This window comes from Beta vulgaris, chromosome 8, assembly GCF_026745355.1.
Source record: "Beta vulgaris subsp. vulgaris cultivar EL10 chromosome 8, EL10.2, whole genome shotgun sequence".
Taxonomy (NCBI): Eukaryota; Viridiplantae; Streptophyta; class Magnoliopsida; order Caryophyllales; family Amaranthaceae; genus Beta; species Beta vulgaris.
The window spans coordinates 58,045,889-58,068,993 of NC_079209.1; the positions used below are offsets into that span (position 1 = coordinate 58,045,889).

The window sequence follows — 23,105 nt, forward strand, 5'->3', positions numbered from 1 at the left end:
GATGCTGGTGGCCGGCGAAGCTCCGGCGAGCGGTGGCCGAGGCAGGGGCTGTGAGAAAAATGGGGAAAGTTTGGAGGATGGTAGGGGATGGTGGGAGGAGAGAGAAAGCTTGGAGGTTCATCCATGGAGGAGGGTGAGAGGAAGGAGAGAAAGAGAAAAAAAAGTTAACGGCGTTAGGGTTCCGTCAAGAGTAAGGGTATTTTGAGCACAAACACAAACCTCGGGGGTATCTGAGGAATTCCCCAAATGTGAGGGGTAATTTAGGAATTACGTCAAACCTCAGGGGTACCTGAGGAAATTTCCCTAATTTTTTTTATTGTACACCGAAGGACAATTTTGTATAGATTCTAGAAATAAGCAAAATTATACTCATCTCTAAGCATTTATCTCTAATCATTCTACTCATTTCTTTCCTCCTCTTCTTCTTCATTGTTCTCAGCTCTATCTGTTTCTCACCTCCATAATTTTCTCTTAATGTTCTACATTTTTCTCCAAATTTGCAACCATTAGTGAAATTAATGAATTAAAAAAACAAATATTGGAGCGTTAAATTTCAACAATGACATAACTATTTTATTAATGTTTTCAAAATTCTTCAAGGATGGTATTGATTGATGATCGATAATGCAAACGATGATTTAAAAATCAACACTAGTTTTAGATTTCTCTTACCTCTATTATTATTTCTCTAACCTAAGAATTTCTCTCTCCTTCATGGTTTTTCTATCAACATGGTCAATCAAATTGATGAACTGTAAATATAAATTGAGAAAGTTGGGCTTAATTAATGGCAAAAATAAATATTGAAGTTTTGAAGTTCGTCGATAGTTGACCTATTTCACATTTAAAATCAATATTACAATTTCAAAATAAATAAGCAAACGCTTATGTTCATTTGAGAAAATGAGCAAAAATGTTTGCTTATTTGGCCGGGCAAATTTTTTTACACATTTTCTCAAATGAGTAGAAATGTTTGCCAATCTGAAAAAGTTTGTTCATTTAAGCGAATAAGTAGAAACAACTAGAAATTAGTAAATTTTTGTTCATTTAAAAATTTTCAGATGAACAATGAGAAAAAATTATATTGAGTATACTATCAACATGGTACATCACATGATTTAATATAAATTTTCTCTAAAAATGATAGCAAAACAATAATGTCTTGATTATAGAAATGGAAAATTCCAATGTTGGACATTTGTTCTTCTAATATTTTTTAAGTTTCAAAATTACCAATATTATCTCGAAATATACCATAACTCTTAAGCTTGGATTATCGTTCCTTAATTATATATGTGAAAGATGAATTTATCATCTCTCAATTAGAAAGAGAACGAAACACAAATAATTGATAAATGAGACATCAAAGCTAAGAAATGATGGCCATGCATGATCAATTATTTAGAGGGGCTCCTCTTACGTAAGCTTTTTAGTGGCGCCAAAAATCGTACATGCATTATGCATAGGTCTTGTTTATATTCTATGCTTGTAATGTCAATTTGCATGGAACCCACTTATCACTTGAGTACTCTTTGTGGTCGAAAAACTAAGCTAAAAGCATGGCTATTTATATTATATACAACGGATTTCATTGCAAAAGAAAGGAAAAGTTCCACGTCCATGCATGACGATAATCTGATCTGATCTGATTTGATAAATAAATAAAGTCTATGAGAAAGAAAATTCTTCATCACCATCTTTCTTTAACGTTGTTGTGTCCTAAACCTCTGAATAGTAACAGTGAAATTTTATGTTTGCTACGTTTTAACAATAACAATAATTATATTCCATATTGCAAATCTTTTTATTTATTTATACATATAATCTTATTTGATAACATATGAAGTTGCACAAATAATAAAAGTAAAAAAAAGGGGTCTAATGCTCGCATAGAATGAACACTAATTAATCGAGATTATGTTTCTCTCACAAAAAAGTGATCGAGATTATGTACTAAGTAGTAATTAGTAAGTATAACCCTTCAAAAAAAGACGTACTACTAAGTATATGTGATAACATAATTTATTGGACAAATATCTGAGTGATGTTCTAGAGTTGTTCCGTTTGAGGCAAGTTATCACATTGCTATCCTTACTAATCTTATACTACTTATATACACCCCATTTTTTTTTTTTTTTGATCAGCAAAGAAAGCTAGGAGGTGTCTACAACGTAACAAGAGACACCCTCTAAAACATCCCGAAGGATGGTTACAAGATCAACATACAAACATCAAGGTAAACGAGAAGAAGAAAAGGAGCACAAAGGAACACTTGTACTGCCTTTTAACAATGTATATACTCCTATCAATTTAGTTAAAATGTCCATATACCTCATCCATTATTTGTCTAAAACTATACGTCAAGAAGTTTGATTGCAAGTGTTTTAATACGGGTAAAGTATATACACGCATGAAAGTGATGCACCTTCCTTTCCTAGAAGTTTTGAAAATGAAGTTTAGCTGATGCTAATACAAGATTGTGGCTCAAAGGCTTGGTGACTGCTTGCTTGGGCCAATGTTAATCGATGAGGTCGACTAATCGTCTCGCTTGCTAGCCCAACAACCACCCTCGAGAGGCTCCATGTTCGTAGTGGCCTTTGAAAATTTATAAAGATAATTACCCTTGTTAATGCCACAAAAAGTATATTGGCACAATATTTGTGGGTTTAGGCCAAACTTTAACAAGTGTTTTCCTAAACCTAAATTGAACGTATATATCTTAAAACACGTTTTTTTCCCCCTAAACTGAACTGAACTTAACTCATTATTATATATACTTGATTAGACATGATCAATCCTAAAAAGCTTAAACTAATTTAATTATACACCTAATTGGACCTGATCAATCCTGTAAGTTACTTTCTAAGAGATTTAACAGCTAAAACACCTCGAACTATTAACACAAATTTGCAAGCTCCACACACCCTACGGCTAAAAAACCAAAATATTTGAGTGATGAGCTTATGGCATTGTATTCTGAAACGAAGCCTTGTTTCTTAAACCAAAAGATCAAAAACTACTGCCATTGAAATAAATCATTTTTCCTTTTTAATCAAGAGAAACATGTACTTGACAAAATCTTCAGATCTCTCCAGCAATATACAAATATAAGCTGCATTGAGTTTACATCAGCCTGAGGTCGCAAAACCAGACTGGAAGTGCTCGGCGTTCGTTCGCAGCTCTCTACAGAATTCAAGTAATCAAGTGTGATGCAAAAGACTAATTGAGCCATGCAAACTAGTCTCTGACCTACAAGCTGAACAGAGACTGCAAATTCCACATACGGGATACAATGAAGTTCACATACCGCTTTAATGGGCGAACAGCCCAACCCTTGGAGCATACTACATCCCCAGGTGGAGTAGCAAACATCATACACAACAAACCTGCTACATCTATGTATCAAGTATAAACTAATGATCCAGATAATTTTCTTCCAGTGATGCTCATGTATGAACTAGATAATAGTTAAGCAGTAATTTTAACTTTGCAATATGTAAAACATAAGAAATTTCATACTACAAGTAGTATTTGATTTCAGGGAGTCATTAAGATAGCATAAATTACAACATATATATGTATATACACATACACACCAACAACAGAAGCAGTAAAATAGAGTACTATCTTAGCAGCTGCTAACTACAATTGAAAAATAACTTAAATCAGAGGGCACCAGCAGCTCCTAGGGTACCATACTTGAGACTTGAGAGCAAGAGTGGAGCCCTGCATTCAAGAACAGGGTTTGGACATCAAATTCATGGTCCGAAGTCATTTGTGCTTTGAAATAAGTTGCTTTAGAAGAAGGTTACATATGAATTTGATCCCTTGATATCACTTTTATTCCAAATAAGCAAGCAAATGAAAAGATGCGTAGAAGCAATGGCGTGAAAACATGAACCAAATTTGCTCAGCAAACATAGATAAATGATCATTTTTATACAAGTACACAAACGTCGTAACATATATCATATGTGAAGTAGTGACATTAAAACGAGACAAACATTGCAAAAGTGATAAATGACGATTGACAAGCTAGAGTAGCACTTGTACCATTCATTAACTCCAATGTCAAACCTTCTTTTCAAACAATCTCTTATTTGGAATTCTTCTTTAGACAGTGTCCAGTAAGGATTAACTATGCTTTCTTTGAAGCCAGAGTTAACTTTCCAATGAGTAAATGACCTCTAATTATACCATAGCTTGCTCTTCAACAGCCTACTGCCCTCATTCAAACTCATTCTGCACATCTACGCTACTTTTTGTTCCTCTTTTCTTGACTGACAAGGAGGGAAGTTAAATTTCTTACATATGTGTCAAGGACATATGGAGCTTTTTTCTCATATGTAACAAGACAATCTCATATTTGCTATCTCAAACTATCCCAAATGTTGTCAGTTTAAGTAACAGCTTGATCTTGATGTTCTCACGTCAATCTTTGTCACAGACTTGCTCTTCTTTCTTTCCTGTTCTATTTCCTTTTCTTTTCTCTTTCAGCATTAGAGAATTATATTAGCAAAGAGGAAAGACACCTCGATCAGAGCAACTTATAAAACAAGCATCGCATATCTACACTAATATTGGAGAATGCACTCTTATTAGGACACATATCACTCCCTCCTTTTTGATAAAAAAGGAAAAGGAATTACAAAACAGACTGAAACAAAACCTCTTCGCATACAATACAATGACATATTAATCCACCATCTCAAGCCCCTCTTCTGACACCATGATCTATGATCTCCTCTTCCATCAATCTTTTGTACTCCAGCCTCATCACACACATAACATACAACGTCTGCATGGCATGGGTTTCAGAAGTAGTTTTAGTCACCGAAAGATATCCCTATTGGCTACTCCAAGCAAAATGTGCAATGATATCTGCAAAACACATTTACCAAATGGCTTAGACATTTAAAGTCACATTAGATCGTCTGACAGCACGCGCCAGGTTGCCTATCATAGGTTGTTGCGCCCCTCTTTTTAAATGCATTTTTTTTGGTACCTGGACTCGGCCCTCGCCTAGGCTATTTAAACTGAGTTTACAAGCCACTCCATAGTCCATATACATCTCTGCAAATGCTTCTAAATTTTAGATATCGCCATGCAGTTCAGACTTCAGATATTAAGTCCCATAAATTTCATAACTAATGCTATAAGATCCCATTGGGCAACAAAAACAATCTTTCCATATAGCCACAACTTGCTCTCCCTGTATTCCCCAAATTTCAAGGCATCATATCATGCTTTCCAATTTCCACAATTCATCTGATACAAAATACAAAAAAAAAAAAGATTTGGTATAATTTCTACATGATACACTTGCATAGTCTTCCAACCTTACACTATATTATTCTCTATCTTCTTAATTGCTTCTCTTAACTTTCAAGAAATTTTGTGCATAATATCTCTTACCTGTTTCCTTTGCCTTTCATTCTTCCATTATATACATTTTGTTTATCTCCCATTCACAGTCTACTATTTCTTTGGGCATATAGCATCTCCGTTACAAGCTCCACATGTTCATTCTCTATTTCATCATCATCAGTTAAAACCATAGACATTGCCCTTGTAACCACCAAAAGGTCCCATTACTAAGCAAACATTTAGCATATTATCAGAAGGATTGACATCAGCAGTATCTACATCCTTTCAGTCACGGAGATACTCAGCTAGAGTGAACATTGAGGATACCAATAAAAGGATTAACCCTTCCATGATATGGTAAAAAACGATACTGGTTCCCAGAACATGTTATAAACTTTGCAAAAACCAGGATACCTTTATCTACCATATTCCTCCGGTTCATTCATCATTCACTCTTAGTAAATTGCTGTTGACCAATACATTTACCTTGCTGATGTCAGATGACACATTCTCATGATAACTTTATTAGCACGTCGTGCACAAGTCACACACCATATATTGCATAACCCACCTTGTCTTTCACATGCTCCCACCTTGTCTTTCACTTGTCGAGACACTATTTTAAACCTTTATATCTTTATCAATAAGAAAAAAAATACAAAAAATTAATATTTTGAAAAAATAACGACAAAGGTATACTTTCCTGAGGGTCAATTCCAATTAATCTCATGTTTTACTAAAAATCTATGTGCTATAGTTTAGTTCTTGAAGGAATTAACGCTATTCTGTATATTCTTCTCAAATCTTCTCTTTTTATTTCCCTTATATATTATTCATATGCATGATTGTGTGATTTAATGCTTATTCTGTTATATACAATACTCAGATACTCCCATGCTAAATATTCTTCAGCTTCTCCTGCCTCACTTATGAAAGATTCTCCCTACAAGGTGGAAAAGGAAGTCCAAAACTAACGTCTCCACCCCTCCATAATCTTACAGCTATTACAAGGGAAGTCAGTCCATACAACTGGAAAGCCAATGTTGCCTGCATTGAACATTGTACTCCTTTCCTTTGCTTCTAAACACAAAATCAATCCATCCACACCTACATGTACAATGTACCTCTTATTATCCAACAAATACGAACCTAGTGTTCTCTTACCATGCCACCCTTATTCATCCCACAGTCCATTCCTTCACTACTTAATCATATCACTACCTATCGTTCGATTCCTAGTTATAACATCAGCATACGCATAAAGTCAAGACCGACAACACTATGCCATTACAATGCGATAACTCCAACATAAACCAATCATAACCACAAAAGGCCTCATAAGTCACAACACTCAATCTTACATACCTCCAATAGGATGAATAAGCACAAAGCAACATCAAAGACAACTATTACCTAACAATCACTGCTCAATCATATTACACAACAAAAAAGTCGTGATATATTCGAAACATATCAACCAAAACTAAAACCTCATAATCCAAATCACATCAATCAAATTCCACAAAACAATACTACAAAGAATCAGCCGAAAGCAATCTCAATAACCAAAATACGACAAAAATTCATAAAATTAAGCTGAAAAACATGATTAATTAAGAAAAAATTAAATCAAAAGACAAACCTCGAAACTCAAATCTCTGTTTCAACCTCAAGCATCAGCCTTAGAACCCTCACATGGTGGACTTTCATCAAAATTCTTCGCCGGATACTTCGCACTCAACATTCCAACCTCAAAAACCAAATTATCACCACTCGATTTAATTCCAGTAATCGACCACCACTGAAACAAAGCCCTAACCCTAATTCCATCAAGTTCAGCAATCTTATTCTTGACGATTTTACCCCTGACGATCTTCGAGTACAGCGCGAGGTAGTTATCCGGCGGAAGAGTAAGCTTGCATTTGTCTCTGAAATTGATCGCAAATTCGCCGGAAGTATGATTGAGAGAGTAATCAGCGACGTTTTTAGGGAGAAGTCCGACGGGAAATCCGAAGGTTTTGAGTTCTTGATGAGCTGATGTTAGAGAATTAGGGTTAGGGTTTTCGGAGGAGAGATAGAGGAAAAATAGGAGAGAGAGTGAGAGAAGAGAGAGAAAAAGTTTCGCCATTGTTGAATGTTTAATGGAGAATTTAGGGATTTGAGGTTTATCTTAATCTTAATCTTCTTCTTCTTCAACGTTGAATTGTCAATGATGTGTAGAGGAAGATTTTTTTTTTTTCCAGAGTTTGTTTCGGGTTGAAATTTCGACGCACACGTTTGCTTGGAACGATGTCGTATTTTTGGGTTTTGAGTTTTGACGTATCGTTTTGGTTTATGTATATGTATTTTTGATGTATTTTTTCGGGTAGAGAATTTATTAATCAATAAAAGTTTAGGTGAACTTTGTCTGATTTGCTAGATTTTATTAAGCCACACAAAATCAGTTACAAGATAAAGTTTGGAGTTTGCATGAACAATGGGACTATTGGGTTCAAAAGTTCAAACATTGTCCTTTCCTTTCACACGAGAAAACTAGTCTTTTATGCAAGCAGTGCGTGTGTGAACTATTATTATATTTCATCTAAATGTAATTTAATGAATATAATTTATAAGCGTCGTTAGTACTTAACAAAAAAACATGAAGGTTTATTTTCTCCACATTCCCACAACACGGATACTCTTATTATATTGTGCTACGTCAAGTTATGCATACACTTCCGCTTTAACTTTTCGAGTTTTGCACCAATTAAGACCTTAAGTCGTTTTTTATCAATCAGACCTTTAGAGCATGTCCACTCATGCCTCAAAAAAATGTCATCCCTCTCTCTCATCAATTGTTTTCATCATCTTACAAAAGTTGGTCATGCTTTATGATCCAGTTTGACAAATGCACACCACTTATGATCCAAAAAGTAATTAATTTAGGATGTGTGTCAAATTATAGCAAAATTGATGTTTATTTATATATTTGAAAAAAATATAACTGTTGGTGATTTTTTTTTTTAATTGAATTTTTAAAGTTATTCACATTACAAAATCTAAATAACAAAAAATAACCTTTTTGATTCAGCAGCCACATGTCGAAATAAGGTTGGTTGGCACGCTGCCTAGTACTGACGTGTCCAACTGCTCCTGTGCATGCGTGGCGCTTCTTCATTGGCTCTTAGCCTCTTACCATTATTGCCCCATCAAACTTACCGTTTTCATGGTTTCCCACCCAAAATCTTCCCACTTTTCCGTGGGCTCCCCTATCTTCTTTTACATGACTTAATCCATGGTTTGGGTCATAAGATGCCCAAACATAGATTAAGTCATTTTATGACCCAATTTTAAACATGAAAAATCTATGGATGATAAGCAATGTTTTTCTTACCTTGATGAATGACCCAATTTCATGGCCAATTCTACCATGATGGGAATGCTCTTAATTCTATCTTTCTACCACTATACCCAACCTAAACTTACAGTAGCCGAATCAGAAGTAAAAAAGAAATAGGGCAATTATAAAATCTATCATACACGTCTATTCTTCCTTATTTGATAAGTGAGAACTCATCCCTACCACCTTCAAATTTTGGGTTCTCTTTCAACTTGTTCATGATAACATCTAAAGCTAATCAAAATTCATTCAATTACTTCATTTTAAACTCTACCTGCACAAATTCTTTAGCTAAAACGAATAAACGATAAATCGAAAACTCAATAATTTCATATTATTTCAGTTTCATAATTTTAAAAAACACTTGCAATTTTGGAGTCAACATTTATAAAATTTTAATTTTCACCATTATAAAAAAATAGTCATATGAGATCTAACAGATCCCTTTAAATATAATTTAATGTGTACTTTTGAAAAACTAAATTCTCATAATTTTTTAACTTATAATTAAATATATCAATGATTAAAATAATTTTTTGAAGACTACAAAATTATTGATGGTGGAACAATTATGAAATGAAAGAGGAAGTATATGTATTGCCAGGTTTAGGTGCCAAGTGAGGCCCAACATAAATTTGGGGCCAAAGCGACATGGTTATAACTTTGGATTTATGATGCACATGGTCTATGCTCTCCACTACCTTAGCAACATTGCTTGATAGTGTGTATAACATCTTTCTTTTTTCATTTGCTATTGCGGAAGGGGATTGATCATAATGAATACATACCACTAAAATGATATCGACTTTAAACAAAAGATTTTATGTAATAGGGACTTTTTTTTTTCTAGAATAATAGGGGTATCTAGTCTATGCTATATCTACTGTTCAGAATTAGGTACTTCCTCCGTTTCAAAATAGATGGTACATTGTGATTAAAACGGACTCCTAGGCAAAATTTCATAAGTATGTTTAAGTAGTATAAAGGGAGGTAGATTAATTCTAGTGGTCCCATGTGAAAAGGAGGGAGAAAGAAAAAGTTGGGACCACATGTATTAATTAAGTAAAATGGTAAAAGTGTAAGGCAAAAGTTACTAAATAAGGAAAAAAAAACAATGTATCATCTATTTTGAAACACCCATAAATAGACAGTGTATCATCTATTTTGAAACGGAGGAAGTATAAATTTGAGCAGTAAATAATAACCTAGTGTGGCATCACTTCCGATCCAAAAGGCTCGAGATCAAGTCTCACCCTTTGCAAGAGAAATCTTCAATTCTCCCTTATAAGGACTTCAACTTACCTATCTAAAAAGTAGAGCTATTCACGTGCGGGACGGCCCGCTAAGCCCGCCCAGACCGGCCCATTAAAGTTACGGGTTTGGACAACAAATTTTGAATTTTTTTAATAAATGGGTGGGCCAAGCCCGACCCGCTAATATTAATGGGTGGATATGGATAACCTCAAACATATCGCGAGCTAGCCCGCCTGGTCCGTTTATCATAATATATATTTTGTATGAAATTTAATTTTTTAATCTTACTAATTTAGTGTTAATTTATCTACTTGGAATATATAGTTTAATTGCACTAATATAGCTTTGGTAACAAATAATTATCTTTATTATTACCTTTACAACTTAATTTGTCGTCCTCTAACATTTTTCTTACCAAAATTTTTAACTTTCTCTTTAGCTTACGTTGTGATTATCAACTTTATTTCTATTGTAGCCAAAATTATGTTTTAATCTATATATATTAAAGGAAATTAGCTAGACTTATTTGAAAAAAATAAGTAAAGGTATTAATTGATCTATTAGGCTTGCGGGCAAGCCCGCCCGTTTATTAGGACGGGTCATGGATTAGTAGTTAAGCCTGCATAAAAGGACTTGGATTAGGCATATTAGGCCTGTTACACAAAAATTTAAGGTTAGGTCCAGCCAACAACCCGCTCAAGCTCGCAAATGATCAACTCTACTAACAAGAAAAAAAAAAAAAAAAAGGTGTAACCTTATCTTATCAAGTAGTATAATGAAACAATGCCTAACATTTCATGGTCTACTTGCAATCTAGCATCATAGTAGCATGAATGCATGATAACATCTAGATAGCCTCACCGGTGCACTCAACATTGAAGATTATAATCGTAGGTATGGCTCTATCTCATTTCTCCAAATGCAAAGCTATAGACCTACAATAATAAGTAGTTGTACATAGCCTAATTAAGCATTACCAACTTGTTCATAGCCTAATTAAGCATTACACCAATTATATTGTTGCTTTTCTGTACAAGATTACCTTAATGTACTCATTGCAATAAACATTTAGATGCTCTATTTGTGCTTTGTATCATTTAAGAGTCGGATCATTGAGCGTGGGAGGATCTTCTTAAGATTCAAAGAGGCCCAACATCAAAATCTGTTCTTGACTTGTGTTTTATTGGTGCAGATTTTTTTCTTGAGCTGTTAGAGTGAAAATTGTATCATCCTATTCATCCAAAGTCTATATTAAAAATATCATCACATATTGCGTGTTTGTTTTGTTTAAACAGATTATCTATGTGTTTCAAGCAAATAAAAGACTGAACATTTAGATGTTGGCACCCTCTTTATTTCTAACAATATACTTCCTCCGTTTCTAAATAAGTGCAACATTTGCATAGTGTTTACTATTCACACTTTAAACTTCAATTAGCTTTAGTGATTTGCATTTTAGAAAAAACATAGTCATGTGAGATCTTGTTAGATTCGTCTAAATGTGAATTTTTTTAATATCAACTTTTTATAATTTTTACTTATTGATAATTGAAGATATTACGGGTTAAAATAATGCATTGGCAAACGTGAAAACAAGAAATGTTGCACTTATTTAGAAACGGAGGAAGTATGTTAGTTGTAGGATTTTGGGGGTGGAATTTTCTTACCCCCACCCTCAACTTGTTTAGGGCTTAATTGGGGTAAGACCTAAGAGTACCTAGACCTAATTTGATTACCAAAATGAAATATATTAGAACTTATATTCTATCCATTCCGTCAATAATATCATCCACGGATACCTCTTCATTCGTCTTAAATTAGTCTTTATATTTCTATCTAGGAAAGACATATTGCTAATATTTTAATGCCTCTTTCATTCCCGCTTTGGCCCATCACACTTTTTCTCCATTAAACAATTCTTCCACAACTTATGTTAATTGTTAGGTTACTTTCTCCACAATACAATAGCGAATTCATAATCAAAGAACAAGTTGTTAAAAAAAAAAGTTACCCTCATAAGTGATAAGTGTCCACACTATTTTGAGTCTTCCATTGTCTGAAAATAATACTCAACTATATATAATATTTCAATCAACGATGTTTTGGTGTAGTGGTTAAGATTGAGATGTTGTGAATAATATGTCATATGTTCGAATCCTCCCTCCCTTTCTTTGTACTTTGTACTGCCTTCATAACTCATATGAATTTTTTTTACTATAAACAAAAAAGTGTTGATGATCGTTTTTCTTAACTCTGAAGGGCAAAAAATATATTTCACCAAAAAAAAAAAAAAAAAAAAGAAGGGCAAAAAATGTTGATGATTTAAGAGACTGACAATTAAGAATGCTTTATGCACCTCCACCTCCATTTCCACTTCCACTTCGTCGATCCTTTATTTGTAATAAAGCAAGAAAAAGTAAGTAAAATAGGCAATGGCCGGTGCGTTGAGGCATATACGTAACTCATGGATCATGTATAATAATTGTAATATTATTAAGTTATATATAGTACTCCCTAACTAATCTGATGTACCAGAAGGCGAATTTGATACCCTTTTTTTCTCTCTCCCCTCTCTCCCCTCTCTCCCCTATCTCCTCTCTACTTTCAAAAACCCTAGCCTCCATTGTTGATTTTTAAAAGGGCTTCCATCGGTTTTTACCGTTGGAAAGCCCCCACCTTTGCTTTTTTATTTGTTTTTAGGTTTCCAATAACAATTTCTCCCTCGAAAGACAGGGTTTTCGATCTCCTTCGTAAGAAAAGGTTTTTCGATCTCCTTCGAAAGACAAGGTTTTTCGACCTCCTTCGAAAGACAGGGTTTTTCTCCTCTTTTAGAGGGGGAATTTCTACAGGTTACAATCCGGGATACTAGATCTAATGGATTGCCGTGAAATTATTTTGTTGGTGAAGAATTATGCGGGATCTCAAAGGTTATCAATTTTTCGAATACGGTCAGATGAATCCGACGGAAATCATCCTCACGACTACAAGGGATCGTTAGATTGTCTCTCCAACAAGGCTGTATTTTCCAGCGATATAAGCGGGAGATGTTCCACATTGCAAGATTTGTTTGACGATCGTAGTTTTTATGAAGGAAATTTTTGTTTGATTCAACTTATGTATTTGTTTGATTCGATTGCTTATGTAGATGTCGTATGACTTTTTATTAATGAATTAATTTTACTATTCAAAAAAAAAAAACTAATCTGATGTACCACACTACCATATAATTAACAACAATCAATTATTAAGATGGATCCATAATTAGACGTGCAAATATAGCAAATGAGTCAAAGGAAATTAAGATGTGTCTAAACTCGAAAATACTATAATATTCCCTCCGATTTTTATCAGTTTACTCAATCAATACATATATTATAGCGAAAGATTGAAATCTATATAATATTACTACTAATTTTTGCAAAGTGAGAGAAGGTTTCTTCAAAATGAAAGTTCTCTCTTTTAATTTCCCTTGCAAATTACTCTACTAAGCATCACAAAGAATAAAGGTGGATGCATTAGATTTTGGCATAATTAGATATACAAATCATAGTTACTATATATCGTACTACGGATTATATGCCATGATTAAGTAATATAGCAATGGTATTATATAGCTTAATTAAGGGCCACAAATATTATAAATAAATGTACAAAATTTCCCATCCTCTTGTTCTTCCCTCCCTCTTCTCTGGTTTGTGATCCTTGCTCTTGCATTGATTGCTTCATTAGACGCCAAAAGTCCAAAGTTGGGCATTTTTCACTTTGGAAATACTCTCTACTACCTCATATGGAAGAATATCTCCAATGACTACCACCATCTTGCTTTCCAAGTCTACTTTGTAAGACATTACTCCTAATTTCGGTTTTAGGAGAAATAAAGAATACCCGAGTCAGTATTTTTCATACTTAACACTTATATAAGCACAAAATACGTATTAAGCTCGAAAAAATAATATTGCCTCGCCATCCTATTGATTATCATATGATTTTATTTTGACTAAATAAAAAGAAATTAAATTAGTAAAATTGTCTCACATGACATTAATTAAAAAGTTACAACATATCACACCCTTTAAACAAATTAATCCATCTTTATAGATATAGAATTGATAAGAAATTATTAGGTCTTGTTGCTTTATTTAAAAAAAGAATAGTGTAAAAATAATTTAATTAGTAAAACTTTGACTCGATCCGTTAGAATAAGTTTCAAACACTAAACATCAGTTTTTTAACGATAAGACAATAAACATCACTTTTGATAAATCTGATTAAGCTAATCACTAAACATAATTTTTTTTGTAATTAAAAATAATTTAAATTTATTATAAAATGAGAGAAATAAACAACACCTTGAGGATAGTTATTTTTTAAGAAATCATTGTATAATATTTCATATCATTATCCATAATTTATTCCTTGACCATAGAAAGACCCCACCTAGCCAACCAAATAATATATACAAACATGATCCAGATAATATTATTAAGCTACTCTAAAATCCAAAATTTCAAGCATAATAGTGTTAGTGTCGATAACAATTCATGAATAGGCCAAGTTTAAAACTATATATAACATGGTGATGAGCATTATTATAAAACTCTAATTATTTACATGTCGATGTCTCTACATTAGCCATACATACATATATATAAATAAAGAAACGTCATGTTTTTGTATGGTCCCTGTCTTGATATTTGAGATTAGACATATTCCTAGGCTGTGAACACTCAACAATTGCTTTGATATTGCAATTCTCGATCAAGAAGAGATTACACAATCAAGCATTGAAGATGAAAAAAGTTTTGGATTCTTAAATATTCTATTGAACATACTTTCTATCTTTCTTTTTTTTGTTGGTAAACATGTCATTTCATTCATTAACTAATATTGTTAAACATATTACAATTCGAGAATAGTTGATCCGAACAATAACTAGGGGGAGAGGTAACATACCTTCTATCTTTGAGATATGTTTCTCAACTTTCTTTGCACAACCTTGGCAATGCATAGACACCTTTAAAACCACCGTCTAAACAATAATAACAAACAAAAGAGGAAAACAATTAAGAAAAATGCAAACTAACATGTTAATCAACTTATTCAAATTATTATTAATTATTAGTATATAAGATGATATAGATTGTATATTATATGATCATCTGTAAAATTAGTATGCATTTATAAATTCATAAAAACTATATGAACAGGTTTGAAAGGACAGTGAAACAGATAAATATGAACTTAGTTTGTGTATAAACGAATTAGAACCATGGTCTAAACAAGGAAAAATGAAAGGACATCACAATTAACGAAATCCAAACCAACATATTAATCAACTATTTCAAGTTAAGACATTATAGTTGTGTATTATTGTATAAACAAGTCATAAAAGACAATCATATAGATGAGTAACGAATCTTAACGCGGGAATTAAAAACCGTCTCTCTATATCATGTAAAGTATATGTACCTACAAGTCCTACATATGTATGTATGGACAAAAATTATCAAAAGAGACGGTCTAATGTTAATATAAAAGTAGACATAGTCACTAAATATATTAAATTAATCACCGAAAGAAATTAACCTAGTCACAATTAGACTAATTCTCTTTTAATATTGGACTTACCATTACCTAATTTTAATTTAAAAGTAGGCAGTCTCTTACAAGACAAACTCATATGAATACATAGAAAACAAGATGAGAAGTATGAAGTAGAAGAGGAGAGAGAAAGAGATAATGGAGTTATATTACCTTAGGTTTCATGAGCAAAGCTAAGCTTTGAGGACCAGAGATAGCATCTTTAAGTGTCATACTTTGTTTCTTTTCAGTAACAAAGAGAGGTTTTCTTTCTTGCTCAAACTCTTCATCATCTTCATGAGCTTCCACTGAGTTAATGCAGAAACATGTGTTTGAATCAAAAGCAAGACAAAGTGAATCTAACATCCTACTTAACTTCATCTTCACCATTTCTTCTTCACTATTTCCTCAAATAAATCACTCAAAAAATATGCTAACCAAAAAAAAAACTTACATACATGAATACATAGGAAGATACTAATAACATGGAGTATGTAATATACTCTTCCTAATATGACTTAGCTAGTGGATTACCTAAAACCTTAAACAATGATTAAAAAAATATGAGCTAAACTAATTAATTAGAAGTGATTAATTAATTAAAAAGCATAGAGTCAATACATTGGGGAGCTAAAAATATGAACTTTCACAAGACCCAATAAACTAATGAGGAAGAAAGGAAGCTAATTAATTTAAGATGTATACTAAATTTTGCATTGAGTGAATGGTATATAGAAAGATACAAGAGATTGGGATTAAAGAAATTAATTATACACTTTACAAAAAAAATACCCTTTTTTTAAAGGTAGCTACTATAGTGACATATTTGTCATTAGGTGACAATAAATTCTATTGAAAAAGAAAGGGAAGAAGATGATGAGCAGCTTTGAAAGGAAGAGCTAGAGAAGATGTCAGATCTAGCAGCTCAATGGAACAATGAGCATCACACTCTCATGTGATTATATATCCCTCTTTTTCAAAGATACTCTTCCTTGCCATATGCATTAATAAGACATAATTGGACCATTTATAATTTTATACTCCCTACGTTTCTTAAATAATACTCCCTCCGTCCCTTAATAGAGTGCCCATTTCTTTTTTGGACACTATTCAAAGGTAAAGAAAGCCCTCAAAAAATATTTCTAATATATAAGAAAAAACATAGTCATGTGGGGTCTTGTTTGATTCGTCTCATTACGTACATTAAGAAAATCAAACTTTTATAATTTTTACTAATATGAAATTAAAGATATTAACGATACAAAACGTGCATTGGCAAACGTGCATTGGAGAAATGGGCACTCTATTAAGGGACGGAGGGATCGGAGTATATATACTTCCGTCATTTTTTAATAGTTGTAACGTTTTTTCTTCAGTTTTCAGTAAACAATTTCTATATTATTTAACTTTTATATAACTATAATATTAGCTTATATTTAAAATGAATGAAAATTTAAAAATATACATTGAGTTAAATCTTACAATATCCTAAATGTTGATATATACAATTATATATTAGTAGAGATAATTTAGTAAACTTTGTTAAATTTAAGCTTACATACAAAAGAATTGTTGATTTTATATATATGTCATAACAAAATTATATGATGCATTCCCCTTTTTTAAAATTATATTATGAGATTTCTCATATTTGAGGTCGTCTGATATTTTACTCAATGACACTTAACTTTAACCATATCTCCTATTACTAGACTTATATTGTCATAATAATATTATACACCATATTCTATCGAGTATCGATTAGGATAATCGTTATCCTTAACAACTTTCTATCAAAACCTCCTTCAAAAGTAAATTCTCGTGGAGGTATTACTGTACTAATTTATTTTAATTAGATAGTAATACTTGATTCTTGTAAGTTGGTTTTAATCCGATATATAAGATAAGTTAATTAAAAACGGATTAGAGGAATTACATACTATACTATTTTTTCCTTTCAAAAATAAAGTTATTACTGGTTTCTCTAAGTAGTATTTTTTAATATATAATACAAATTAAATTTACATACTACATGTACTGTTTGATTTATATAAAAAATAATTTCTTTCAATATATTGTACCAAGACTTTGAACGTAACTTGTTACTTTTTTGTGGGAATAGAACACTCGAATTCAGACTGAGAAGGAGTATTATATATACTTTATAATATATATTGTTACATTTCAATTTTCATAATTGTATGGTACTAATACTATATGGTTTAATTTGATTTGAGTAGAGCAACAAATGTCAGACAGAAGAAACAGAGGTCAGAGACACCAACTAAGGAGGGGCAATATATAGTGGTAATATATGAGTTAAGAACATGGGTTAGGTTAGTACTAGTAGTAGTATAACTGTATAAGTGAAGACAAACTATAGACTTCTCCTTCATCTTTTGTTTATTTATTTGGAATCTTTTATGGGCCATTTGGTTCATGCATCATATGCAACATTAGAGAGAGAATGTCTTGTCATGCCACCAAATTCAATGCAAGTTGGATCAGTTTGGATTGATCAAAACATTGAAAAAAAAATAGTACTCCTGAGTTCTGATAAATATTTCTCTAGGGTCAGAGATAAGAGAACTGTCATTAGTCAAACATGTCATAATATTGCTTGTTATTTTGAAGGGTAGTGTACTCCTATTACGGGTTGGTTTGTCGATAACTGTCAAAGGATTAACTCAATTAAGAGTTTAAGCTGATATTTGAGGTCCCAAGAATAGATTTATACTCTATTATGTCCCTTCACGCGAGAGTCTATTGGGCTTGAAATGTGGATGCAACACAGGCTCCCTCATACCTGTCACTGTGAAGTCTGTGATGAGAGAACTGTCATATCCTTATTCAAACATGTCATAATATTGCTTGTTATTTTGAAGTGTAGTGTACTTTTATCATGGGTTGGTTTATCAATGTAGGTGAATAATACGCAAATCTAACAAGCATGTTATACGATCAAAATTTGTGAGGTTTACCTTGCTTATACGCAGATGTTGTAGCTATTATTAAGTGAAAGATGTGTAAATAAATGATGATGAAGAGATAATTGATATTATCTCAGAGAAATTTAGAGAGAGAAAACTCTTGATTTTTATTTCGTCAAAACTTGAAATGATTTATACAGCGTAAAAACTATTTATACAAGAAGTAATTAATACAAAGAGTATTCAAGAAGCTAAGGAACTAACACTAACTAACTTCTTGACAAACTCTAACTGAATTGTCAGCTCATCAGTAGCAATTGAGGAGTCTAGCTCCTGAGTTACAGATGAAATTAAAAGGGATTAATGAAAGAGAAAATAAGGTTAGTATAATTGGAATTCCAATAATATTGGTTTATATTCTATCAAAGAGAAAAAATAACATCTACACCGTATAACACGGTATAAGATAAATGAAACGTATTATAGGATTGGTAATTCAGATTAATTAAATAGTTCATTTTCATCATTTTAAATCATGTCGGATTCAATTGTTCACAAAATATAATAAAACTATAATACAAAATATAAGATAATTACATCATATAACAAACGAGATCAAGGTCCACTAAAAATTGCATGATTTTGAGTTCATGTTGTATCAAGTTTAAAAATGTGTTTAGTTAACTTCATATTATTTTGGATCACGTGATAACCAGTTTTCGGACTGCTACAAATCTCCTATCGATAGACTCGTTATGACATCAAACAAGTGCTTATCAAACTTAAAGATTCCATGACATATAAATAGTTCAACTATAGTCCTAATTAATTCAAGCTACCCAATAATTTTCATAAATATATATATATCTCTTGGATGCATGCATGCGTCATGCACGCATTATGTACTGTTCATTATCTAAATTTAACTAAAATTATTACTATACTCTTAATCATCAAATCAATGGACGGCCAATTTTTGTTGTTATACTTGTACACACGACCTTTTAGAAGCATGGTGAGCCAAGAACAAATATAGTATGCAATTGAAAGCATAGAAAGAAACACCATGTGATGTGCGACAACAAATTCTCATTTCAAATGCTATGCATGTTTAGGAAAAATAAAGTACCATGCTAAATGTCATATATATATATAAGTAGATAGATTTTATGATCAATTTTCTAGGTCACATTATTTCAGGGTCAATTTTTAGTTGAACCTGTTTGAAAGATCCATTATATTGTTGCATAATTTGTTATAGTAAGTAAATAATCAAAGCTTTTGAATGAATTATTGTAGGTCCTCATGATGCATGAGCTCATATCGTATGCTCTTCAATTATTGGATGAATGTAAATTATTTATTAAAGTTATTCAGTACGTGTCTATTCTCTACAGGTTGGTCCATGTGCTTTTAAATTAAACTTTTTTGGGGTGTATAAGATATGAGCAAATAATATTGATAATGAAAGATCTAGACATTGATTCAGGTGGTTAGCTAAAAGTATGAGACTACATGTATTAGTAGATGTGGAAAATTCACTATGTGAATTAAGCACATGAATATCACTAATAAGTCTAAAAATCTAAAATACTTAGTGCTTTTAATCACCTTTATGGGCAAAATAAGAAGATTATGGATTCTATCTATATGCACATCTATCTCTATTATATAAAGGAAGGGGGAAGCAATGGTGTCCTCTTTTGAAATGCCTATTTTGCCCCTCTTCCCTTTTTAAATTACAAAAGGAATGTCAAAATTAAAATCGACACTCAAAGAAACCTACCGAAATTTAATTTACGACACTCACTCACAAATCACTTAAAAGAAGATACTTTACAAATCACTCATAAAATTGAGAAAATCACGTTATAAAAATCACTCAAATGATTGGAAAAATTTATTAAAACTTAAAATTAACATACAAACTAAAACTAATAACCTAGAACGTCAATACATACAAAAACATTTACAAAAATTTACGTACAAATCACTATTCTCAAGAATCATTCACAATTAATGGTGGGTCATGATAAAAATAGAGGTGTATTTGTAGTGAAATCAGAATTTCGAAGTTAGACAAGGAAAAAAGTTATTTACTTTTTTATAGTGTTTAGAATTTAGAAGTTATTACTGTACTTAATTCAAAAATCAACTAAAAATTATAATATTAGAAATCATAAATAAATTCAATAAAATTTTTATTTTGTTCATAGAATTTAACTTTGAAAAGTAAAAAAAAAAAAAAGACAAAAATAATGGTGAGAGACTTAAGTGACAGAAACTAAACCAATCAAATTTTGCAACTAAAAACAATTATACTTCATATGTCTAATGTTCAAATTTTGACTCTTATGCCGAATAAAATCGAGTTTCTGTTTCGAAAAAAATTCAAGTAAGCATGCATCGCGTGCAAAAAATTCTAGTACTAATATATTAAAAGGCGTAGGAACGGTGCCACGTGGCGCCCTCCTTAGGGAGTTTTAGATCATGTAATCCATGTACAATAAAAAAATTAGAAATTGCATAGTATAAGTTTTTTAACCACTAGACCAGGTTGTATTTAGTTATATCATATCAAAGTACAATATTAATATATGAAAATTTTCTTACCCGGGGCATAGCCCGGGCTTAATAACTAGTTATGAATCAAAGCATATATTTATATCTGCCATCAATGTTTAGAAATGAACTATTATTGGAACAAATGTGGATATCAATTACTATATATATACATAAAAAAGTAGTCCGAAAAAAATTCAACATATCGTACATTCAAAAAATTCAATTTTAATAGTTTCCTTCTTTTCTCTCCTTTCCCCCTCAAAATTCTAGTTTTTCTTTGTCATTCTAGGGCGTTAATCAGCCTCCTTGGTTGATGTTGATCCCCAATTAAAGGATCAGAATATAACATTTTACCTAGGTGAATATTTTTCTATCTATGTGTTTTGAGTTATCCCTTTCATCGTAAGAGTTCGGACTTCGGAGTCTATGTTGAATTGTGATATATTGAAAATATACACACGGATATGTATCATTGATCTTTGATATTTCAAAACTATGTATCGAGATTGTGTAAATTGTATTTATTTTGCATGATATAAACTTATTAGAGAACGTATTGTGTCGGACTCGTCCGACCATAATCTTGGTCGGACGACTTTCAAGTGGTTCCAATTTTTTTTCAGGTAGTCTTCATTTTTTTTCAGGTGGTTCCAATTTTTTTTCAGGTAGTCTTCATTTTGTTTTCAGTTAGTCTTCTTTGTTTTTCAGTAGGTTTTTGTGCTTCAGTTAGACTTACTTGGGTTTCAGTTGGTCTTTATTCTTTTTCAGGTAGTCTACATTTTTCTTCAGGTAATCTTCATTTTGTTTCAGTTAGTCCATTATTTCTTTCAGTTGGCCCATTATTTCTTTCAGTTGGTCCAACTGAAAGAAAATAAAGTCTAACTGAAAGAAAAGAAAGTCCAACTGAAAGAAAACAAAGTCCAACTGAAAGAAAACAAAGTCCAACTGAAAGAAAACAAAGTCAAACTGAAAAGAAAATAAAACACTAACCTTTGATTTCTCTCACTTTCTCCTCCTTCTTCATTCCTCAGAGAGAGAAAGATGATGGGTGAGACTGAGAAACACTCCAAACATCAACTTTCTCATCATACCCATTACCTTCTAATATCTCCGGCGCAACATAATACGGTGTACCAACAACTTCATTCATCAACATTACATTATCTTCATTATTTATAAACCCAGAAGACCCAAAATCACATAGTTTAACTTGTAATGAAATCATCGAACTATCATCAATCATCGTTGATCATCATCCTATCATCAATGGCTTAGCATTATCAACTATCATAGCAGCCCAACATCGCAATTCTTGCACCCTTAAGACTGATAGTTGCATATCTTGCACGCGTGACAATCTGATTTCGCCAGAAATTCGCCCATCGGAGACCTCGCCGGAATTCGGCTACTATCATCTTGAAGATGCGAATTGAGAAGCCTCAAACGTTTCGCTATCTCAAAAAGTCAAAAGCCTCTATTCAACCCCGTCCGACGGAACCTATTGGGTCAGACGGTCTGACCTAATAGTTTCACAACTTATTATTAGTTAGCTGAATTATTTTTATTGATTCTCTATTTATTGTTCTTTTTTTTTTTCCTTATATAGTTTACTTACTTTAATTTTAGTGAATTTATTTTTTAAAACTAACAAAAGTTATTTTTGGTGTGTATTATTTTTCATAAGGTGAATCGAACATGCCTTAATTCATACTACATATAAATTAACTATAACAATTGCGTTTCATTGGTTAAGTATAATATATGCAACATCCTCACGTATCACTTAGTCTGTCTGGCTAATCTCTAATTTGATCGCAAGATATACTTTGAATATCTTTTCTGGTTTTATGGTTTATCTCATGTTCTACTCTTATATTAAATTGATCGCATGTCTAAAAATATAAAAATAGTAATCTCTATTCTCTATAAATGCAATTAACTTTTTATTTTTGCACGACGAAGGCAATTAACTTTGTGATTACTAAAGGTATATAGTATCTAAACATGCATGTAATCAAATTTGATTCCAA

General features: G+C 32.1%; 2 protein-coding genes across 2 annotated transcripts; both read right to left on the reverse strand.

Annotated features, from left to right (window-relative positions):
* Positions 1–3,471: 3,471 nt before the first annotated feature.
* Positions 3,472–7,633, reverse strand: LOC104902167 (hypothetical protein). The gene is made up of 2 exons (XM_010689863.4): positions 7,010–7,633; positions 3,472–3,726 (listed from the first exon to the last, which is right to left on the reverse strand). The coding sequence occupies exon 1, from the start codon at positions 7,493–7,495 to the stop codon at positions 7,037–7,039; it is 459 nt and encodes a 152-aa protein (XP_010688165.2). The 5' UTR covers positions 7,496–7,633; the 3' UTR covers positions 3,472–3,726; positions 7,010–7,036.
* A 5,858-nt stretch (positions 7,634–13,491) lies between these two features.
* LOC104902168 (protein SODIUM POTASSIUM ROOT DEFECTIVE 3) lies at positions 13,492–16,531 on the reverse strand. The gene is made up of 3 exons (XM_010689864.3): positions 15,755–16,531; positions 14,954–15,029; positions 13,492–13,853 (listed from the first exon to the last, which is right to left on the reverse strand). The coding sequence occupies exons 1-3, from the start codon at positions 15,968–15,970 to the stop codon at positions 13,726–13,728; spliced, it is 420 nt and encodes a 139-aa protein (XP_010688166.1). The 5' UTR covers positions 15,971–16,531; the 3' UTR covers positions 13,492–13,725.
* Positions 16,532–23,105: the final 6,574 nt, after the last annotated feature.

Bases quoted from the DNA above. Each gene is read 5' to 3' on its own strand.
- LOC104902167 (XM_010689863.4), bottom strand. From the start codon at position 7,495: ATGGCGAAACTTTTTCTCTCTCTTCTCTCACTCTCTCTCCTATTTTTC.
- LOC104902168 (XM_010689864.3), bottom strand. From the start codon at position 15,970: ATGGTGAAGATGAAGTTAAGTAGGATGTTAGATTCACTTTGTCTTGCT. The intron at 15,030-15,754 runs GTAATATAACTC...ATTATTGTTTAG, and splicing joins CTTTGCTCATGAAACCTAAG to ACGGTGGTTTTAAAGGTGTC. The intron at 13,854-14,953 runs GTATGTTACCTC...AACCGAAATTAG, and splicing joins ACATATCTCAAAGATAGAAG to GAGTAATGTCTTACAAAGTA.